General features: G+C 47.4%; 2 protein-coding genes across 2 annotated transcripts; both read right to left on the reverse strand.

Annotated features, from left to right (window-relative positions):
• Positions 1–900: 900 nt before the first annotated feature.
• Positions 901–1,518, reverse strand: LOC135577844 (olfactory receptor 14A16-like). The gene has a single exon (XM_065047961.1). It carries the CDS (start codon positions 1,516–1,518, stop codon positions 901–903), a length of 618 nt encoding a protein of 205 aa, XP_064904033.1.
• A 4,527-nt stretch (positions 1,519–6,045) lies between these two features.
• LOC135577845 (olfactory receptor 14C36-like) lies at positions 6,046–6,978 on the reverse strand. Its single transcript, XM_065047962.1, has one exon. It carries the CDS (start codon positions 6,976–6,978, stop codon positions 6,046–6,048), a length of 933 nt encoding a protein of 310 aa, XP_064904034.1.
• Positions 6,979–8,219: the final 1,241 nt, after the last annotated feature.

Consider the following 8,219-nt stretch of genomic DNA (forward strand, 5'->3'; position numbering starts at 1 on the left):
CAGGCTGTGGTGACTCCGCAGGGACATAGTGGTCAGGTTGAGAGACAGACCCAGCTGATGCTGGTCACTGTCACTGTGACGGCCTCCCACACGAGCTCTGAGATGTCCATGGAGGGTGCTCAGAGCTGCCCTGCCTTATCCACCATCTGCCTGGGTGCTGGCCACCAACAACCATAACCTGAACCACCAACTCCAAATCCCTCGAAAGCCAAACTGGGACCCTGATCTTATCCCACTGATCCCACAGAAAACACAGAAAACAAAGCCTTTTGAGGGTCTGTTCCTTACACATATTCTTGAGAGAGACTATGGAAAAAGACCTAAGCCTTCGAGCACTGTGCTAAGGAGATCCCCTTGCTGATGGAGATGCTGTTCTGGAGGTCACAACTGTCACAGAAGTGCCCACTGCCTGTCCCTGCCTGTGGTCACAGGACTGGCACACAGCAGGACTGTAACCAAGGGTCAGGAGTACTCAGATCTTACACCAATACGAGGGCTCATAGGAGAGGGGGGAAGTGGAAGGAGAACAGCTCTGGAAAGGACAAGGCTGGTGCTCCCTGGCAGAGCTGCTGTGCTGAGACCGTTTCCCTCCACGCCTGCACACAGACACTTTGTATTCAGCTTCACAAAGGTCTCGAAGGATCTCAGACAAACAATTCAGTGCAAGGTCCTTTATTTTGTTTAAATACACAGAGAGCATGTCTTCTCATTTACAGAGTCTGTGACTCAAACTATAAATGTAGACAGTGAATTAGAAGTGGAATGAAAAAAGGCATTACTTTGTGGGCAATATTATCACAGTTAAAAAAAGCAAAAACAAGTAAGCCTCCCCCAACTCCAAAACCCATCAAAAACTATAAGATATACAAAAGAGAGTCTGAGCCTGTAATGAGTTCTGTATCACGAGTGATGTGCAGAAGACAGGAAGTTTATTGCTTTTGAAATGCATTCAGCCATTAGTTTCCACAGGGCATCCTTGAGCTCCTGGTTCCTCACACTGTAGATGAGGGGGTTCACTGTTGGAGGAACCACTGAATACAGAAATGATACTGCCAGGTCCAGGGATGGGGATGAGATGGAAGAAGGTTTCAGGTAGGCTAATGCACCAATGCTGATAAAGAGAGAGACCACGGCCAGGTGAGGGAGGCAGGTGGAAAAGGCTTTGTGCCGTCCCTGCTCAGAGGGGATCCTCAGCACGGCCCTGAAGATCTGCACATAGGACACCACAATGAACACAAAACAGCAAAACGCTACTAATACACCAACCACAATAATCCCCAATTCCCTGAGATAGGAATGTGTGCAGGAGAGCTCGAGGATCTGGGGGATTTCACAAAAGAACTGGCCCAGGGAATTACTTTGGCAAAGTGGTATTGAAAATGTATTGGCTGTGTTCAGAAGAGCATAGAAAAAACAGCTGCCCCAGGCAGCTGCTGCCATGTGGACACAAGCTCTGCTGCCCAGGAGGGTCCCGTAGTGCAGGGGTTTGCAGATGGCAACGTAGCGGTCGTACGACATGATGGTGAGGAGATAAAACTCTGCTGCAAGAAGAGAGATAAACAGAAAGATCTGTGTAGCACATCCTTCATATGAGAGGGCCCTGGTCTCCCAGAGGGAGTTGCCCATGGCTTTAGGGACAGTGGTGGAGATGTAGCCCAGGTCAATGACAGAGACGTTGAGCAGGAAGAAGCACATGGGGGTGTGGAGGTGCTGGTCCCAGGCTATGGTGGTGATGATGAGGCCGTTGCCCAGGAGGGCAGCCAGGTAGATGCCCAGGAAGAGCCAGAAGTGCAAGAGCTGCAGCTCCCGTGTGGAGGAACTGGGTGATGGAGCTGCTGTTGGACATTTGCTGCCTGTGTACATGTGCACCTGTTCACAGAGGAAAAGACAGCGTGCCTCATGCAAGACTGTTGTAGGCTTCCAAATCTCTTCTAATTCAGTTATGAATCTTTGAGGTTGATTAACCTTCAAAGGAGTGTTTTCCCAGGATACATTAATAAAGAGAGGTATTGCTATCGTAAGAACCCCTTTATTTGAATTCTCTAGGTAACACACGCAAACTCAACAACTTGTCTTTTCAGCTATCTGCATGGTTTTCCAGATCATTATAAAACGTACATTTTGGGTCCATGGAGTCTCCTCATTTAAAAGCGAACTTGCTATACTATATAACAGGCAAAGTTTTATGTAACTGTCATACATGTTTAAACAAATTTCTACAAAGAAAATAGGCTAAGATTAATGCTACAATGAATATTAACAGACCTCTTTGAATACGATCAAATTATGTATAAGATTCTATTTCAGTCCAAGTGCAGTTCATTACGTTTTTCTAAGTTTTAGTGTAAAAGGAGTGATCTTTTCTGATTTCTACCCAGTCTCTGTACTTTTCTTTAATCTAATGTGATGTTTCCCGGAATCGATTCCTTTATGTTTCACAGTGTTAGTTACCAAAAGTCCCACACAGAGGCCTCTCCACTGCTCTTTCAGGGTTTGTCCTTTCAGGTCCAAGGACAGACTGGATCTCCAGGTCAGAAGGAAGGCACAGGCACAGCCAGTGCCACCGGTGGTTTCTTTTTCCCAAAGACAACATGTATTCAGTGAGCATTTGGTTCCCCAAAATATGCATTTGATTCATTTTTTCAGTCAAGTTTACTGAATAGAGTCTCCCATACAATATTTCAAAAGGGCTTACTTTTTCATTCTTTAAGTAATGTGAATTCTCAGTAAATTAATTAGCAATACATTTATACATTTTACATTAATTTCCTGTCACATTTAAGCTAATTGTCTTTTTATAGATTGATTGATTCATTCTTTCTTTCTATCTTTTCACTAGATTTATCCCATCTTGACCCCAGAAGAGTAAAAATAGTCCATATTATTTCTGCTATAAAAAGGGGAACAGCCAAACGGTATGATTTTATTCAATAATTTCTTTGCTACTTCTCTAGCTTTGTTGGTCTGGCATGGGAGAGCTTCAGGTCTGTGCTGGTTTGACTGAAAATGAGTTAATTTTCCTCATGCAGTTAGAAACCTTACTTTTTCATAGCTGGCACGGTCATTATTTGGATTTAGTGTGAGAACAAGAGATAACACCCCAGGACGGAGCTGATGTTTGCAGTTGCCCTGGTCTGAGAGCCAAGGACACTCTGAGTGCTCTGCCCGCAGGTGTGAGGCAGCGAGGAAGGGGGGAGGGACGGGGCAGAGCTTGACTGACATCCAGGCTGACCAATGAGAGTGTTCCATCCCATTAGCCTCACGCTTCATCTTTAGGAGAGTTGGGCTCTTCCGGCCTCTCTCTCTTGGGTGTTCTTACTCTTGGGCTCTTTTATTTTTCTTGTGAGTTCTTCCTTAGTTTTTATATGGGAGCCAGGGGAGTTCAGTTCAGGACGTTTACTTTGGCCTTTTGTCATTTTGGAGAGGCCTCCGCGCTTTTCTGCGTTTTTTCTCTCTTTGGGATCAGCTGTTGGGACCAGGGTGCTGCTTCCTGGCACTGGCTGTGTGCAGACAGAGTTTGTGAGGAACTGCATTGCGTAGCTTTTATCGCTGTATTATATATATACTTATTAGCAGTGTATTAGTATTTTGTTATTTTCTTAAACTGTGTTTGTCTCAATCCAAGTTTCTTCTTTCCCTTTCGAGGGAAGGGGGGGAGTGAGTGGCTATTGTGGTTTCATTGCCAGCGCATTGAGTCTTTGCATTTTGGTTATTGATACTTTGGTGCCCCAAGTAACACATGTGGAACTTGTCTGTCTTTCAGAGGGACACCAGTGCATTGGGCCTTTGCATTTTGGAAGCTTTGGTAACTTGGGTAACTTTAAAAAAAAAAGGAAAAAGAAAGGAAAAATAAAAAAGAAAAATGAGGAAGTTAGAGAAAAATCGGAAAACATTAAATAAAGGAGAAAAACAAGAAAAGAGTAATTTGATAAAGGTAGATTTAGTGATTTTGTTGTTCATGCCTTAGTAATTGCATTGTTGTTTGCATCTTTAGTGATTTGTTGCTGTTGTTACTTGTGTCTTCGGTGATTTCCCAGTCCAATACTTATGGTTAACCAATTGTCTGTTATTGTGATTGTGAAATAGGTAGTGGATAATCGACAGGAGGGATTCGGAAGGAATCCCCTCCCCACCCTGGGTTGCATTTTGTGATGTTGGAAAGAGATTGTTTGACTCCCTGGGGAACAGCAAACGTGGAGAATCTGACTGGATTTTGTAATTAATGGAGGCCACTGTCAATAATATGAATATGCTGCACAGATCTAGGTGGGTATACTTTGTGATGTGTAGTATAGTAATGCATTACATGTAATATATCATAAGAAGTGTATTTTAAATCATATATTGCCTATTGCATAATGCACATTACACAATAAATAAGGATAAATAGACATTATATTTATCCCCTTCAGATCCATTTGTTTTGATCCTTGAACAGGATAATCAGGGAAAGAGATTGAAACACTGTTGTACAGGGCAGATATTGGCAGGAATATACAGGGAACTTAGACCAAAATTGTCCCTTGGTTGATCCAGGGTGGGATCATAACGTTCTTAAATCTAGTGACAGGCTGAGTTGTTATTGACAGCGGATTTTACACAGGATTAGACACACTATGCCTAAAGCTATAAAAAAGCCAAAACTTTTTGAGATTAAACAGGATTGTAAGGAATCTCCAACCGGGTTTTTAAACCGTCTTAAAGAGACATCTAGTTACAACAAATTATTGTAAAAAGGTTTAATCAGGTAATAGCTATGCAATTACTTACTGCTATGGCTATGCACTTATTAAACACACAGGGAAGATGTGGCAGTGTGCTAAGATTGGACCTGTGAGAAACTGCAAGAGTCGACAGTGTGAGAACAAGCACTAGTGGAAAAATACAAGAAGCAAGTACCGTATGCTATGTGACACATCAAGGACAGAGGGACTGATACAGGATTTATACATCAAGGACGGCGGGATAGCTTATGACAGACAAAACTTGTGTTTGTGGTGGTAACATTGGTGGGAACACAAAATATATCGTTTATGTAATGACTCACTTGGCAAATCAGCAAATGCTTGAGCAAGAATCATAGCAAGCCTGAGTTTGTAATAAATGTCTCTCATTGCACCTTCCCGAGAGTCCGTGCCTCATTCACTGCACCCTCACTGGCTGTTTGTTGAAACACAAAGCCATGGGCTGATCCCGACTGCCTCTGGGTGACCTCCTGCACCGCAGCACTGCCCTTCCACTGACGTTTCTTCCTCCTGATATCCAGAATGCACCTCCCAAGTTGTACTTTTCAGTCATTTTTTTTCCTCTCTCCAGCTTCTTCCCACTACCATGGAAAGCTCAACTATCTCAGAAACTGCTCTGCAGGCAGGGACCCCAACCCATCAGGCTTCTTGTGGTCTTTAGCCTGACCAGAGAGAAGTAACCTCACCATGGACTCCTTATGCACCCATGGATGTTGAGAGACAGAGTGTTTCCCTTGTACACACAGATGCAGGAGTCACTGTGTCTCTCTGACCTCCTGCTGCCACTCCAGGAGGCTGGGAGGCACCTCAGCCCTGCCATTTGTCACCCTCCTCTGCACTTACATGAGATGCCTCATGGCATGAAGAATGGACATGGGAACTTCTGTTCCAGGAAGCACATCCCAGTGCTACTTTCAGGTGGTTCCTCAAGGGATGTTACTCTCAACATGAAAACACATCAAGACACTGTCTGTCCCACTGACCTTCATGGAACCCCAAGGAATAGCTGATGGTGTTTCTGCTCACTCGGATTCATCACCTCAGAAGCACTTTATGCGTTTGTTTACATCTTGTCTACACAATGCAAACATGGACATCTGACCTACTCATTAGTTGTGCTGCTAGGGAGGGACAAAGAGCCTCTTCAAGCTGAAGTGAGAAGCCAGTGCTGGAAATGGTGGTTGTGAGGGGCTGGTCCGTGACGATTGACCTGCAGCAGGTTCTCTAGGGTGTCCAGTGGACATGGGCACAACCACTCATGATTTACATTATATATGCTATGCAGAAGATTATGGGCAGTTTATTGCTTAATAAGACAGCCATTCATTAGCTGCCACACTGAGTCCTTGATCTCCTTGTTCCTCATGCTGTAGATGAGGGGGTTCACTGCTGGAGGCACCACTGAGTAAAGAACTGACACCACCAGGTCCAGGGATGGGGAGGAGATGGAGGGGGGCTTCAGGTGGGAAAATATGATAGTGCTGACAAACAGGGAGACCACGGCCAGGTGAGGAAGGCAGGTGGAAAGGGCTTTGTGCCGTCCCTGCTCAGAGGGGATCCTCAGCACCGCCCTGAAGATCTGCACATAGGAGAAAAAAATGAAAACAAAACAGCCAAATGCCACTGAGAAAGAAATCACAAGAACCCAGACTTCCCTGAGGTAGGCGTCTGAGCAGGAGAGCTTGAGGATCTGGGGGATTTCACAGAAGAACTGGCCCAGGGCATTGCCCTTGCACAGGGGCAGTGAAAATGTATTGGCCGTGTGCAGCAGAGCATTGAGAAACCCAGTGGCCCAGGCAGCTGCTGCCATGTGGACACAAGCTCTGCTGCCCAGGAGGGTCCCGTAGTGCAGGGGTTTGCAGATGGCAACATAGCGGTCATAGGACATGATGGTGAGGAGCCAATACTCTGCTGAAGCTAAAAAGACAAACAGAAAGACTTGGGCAGCACATCCTGTGTAGGAGATGGCCCTGGTGTCCCAGAGGGAATTGTCCATGGACTTGGGGACAGTGGTTGAGATGTAGCCCAGGTCAATGACAGAGAGGTTGAGCAGGAAGAAGCACATGGGGGTGTGGAGGTGCTGGTCCCAGGCTATGGTGGTGATGATGAGGCCGTTGCCCAGGAGGGCAGCCAGGTAGATGCCCAGGAAGAGCCAGAAGTGCAAGAGCTGCAGCTCCCGTGTGTCTGTGAACGGCAGGAGGAGGAACTGGGTGATGGAGCTGCTGTTGGACATTTGCTACCTCCAAGCATAGGGCACTGTTACAGAAGGAAAAGACAGTGAGATGTTAGGGGAGGCTTCTCTGAGCAGAGTCGAAATAATTTCTCATACACCCGCCCACTGTTCCACACCCCTTGTCCTTTTCCAGACCTTCCCTCAGCTCGGTGTCTGAGCCCTGGGTGGTGCTGGCTGGAGGTGCCGTGAGGAGCAGGGCCTGTGCCCGCTGATGCTGAGGAGTCAGCCCTGCTCTGCAGCAGTGGGGTCACAGAAACAGGGGGCAGGGGCCAGTCCTGGGGTTCAGCTTTGTCACATGAAGCTGCTCCTGGTCCAGAAATACCTGTCAGCATCTGCACTCCCAGGGATAAGGAAATGAGATGGCAGAAGGCATTTTGAAAGGTTTGGGGTTTTTTACAGCTACTTCTCCCCTCTCACCCTGGGGAGTGTTCTTGGATGTCAGAAACCATCAGCATTTCTGCTGCACTCAGGGAGAACAGAGCGAGTCCTGCGAGACCAGAGGGTGCCTGTGGGTCAGTGCAGAGTGAGGGCAGCTGCTCTGTCCCTCTGTCTTGCTTCATCTGCCCTGGGCTGGCACCTTTCTGAGATGGGGGCTGCTCACACTCCCATGTCACCCTGAAAAGCCACCAGGCACTGCTGAGAGCAGAGGGATCCACCTCAGACCATGACAGGTCTCACCCTTTCCTAAGGTCTCAGCACCCAACGTTTAGCCCAAGACACACAGCTCATTCCCCAGCCCCACAGACTGCATTGCCCACAGCCCACAGGTCAGAGCAAAGCTGGGACACGTGTGCCCATGGACACACCTGCAGGAAAGGACCCACAAGCTCAGGCTGTGACTCTGCAGCTGAAACTGCCATCCCCAGAGAGCCTGACAGCAAGAACAAGATCCCAACAGCAGTGACCCAGAGCAGGGGAGCAAGAAGGAGAATGCGGTGAGGGTGGGTGTGAGAGAGGCCAGGGCAGAGGCAGCCGGGCACTCAGACAGCGTCACCCTTCCCCAGCTGTGCAGCCACCTCCCAGACACCAACACTGCCGGGCAGCTGCTCTCAGCCCCTGTGCTCTGCAGAGGAACTGGAGCTCTGGCTGCACAGGAGCTGCTTCATGCCTTGGAGCCCCCGGCCCTGAGGGCAGAGGCTTTGCTGGGTGGGACAGGAGGCCAGGGGGCTGCTCACAGGAGGATCTGCACTGCAGGGGATCACAGGGACTTTTCTCTCTTCTCCCTCCCATAACAATTCCCT

Source organism: Columba livia, unplaced genomic scaffold (assembly GCF_036013475.1).
Source record: "Columba livia isolate bColLiv1 breed racing homer unplaced genomic scaffold, bColLiv1.pat.W.v2 Scaffold_153, whole genome shotgun sequence".
Lineage (NCBI taxonomy): Eukaryota > Metazoa > Chordata > Aves > Columbiformes > Columbidae > Columba > Columba livia.

Excerpts from the sequence above, each read along its gene's own strand:
- LOC135577844 (XM_065047961.1), bottom strand. The coding sequence starts at position 1,518 with ATGTCGTACGACCGCTACGTTGCCATCTGCAAACCCCTGCACTACGGG.
- LOC135577845 (XM_065047962.1), bottom strand. The coding sequence starts at position 6,978 with ATGTCCAACAGCAGCTCCATCACCCAGTTCCTCCTCCTGCCGTTCACA.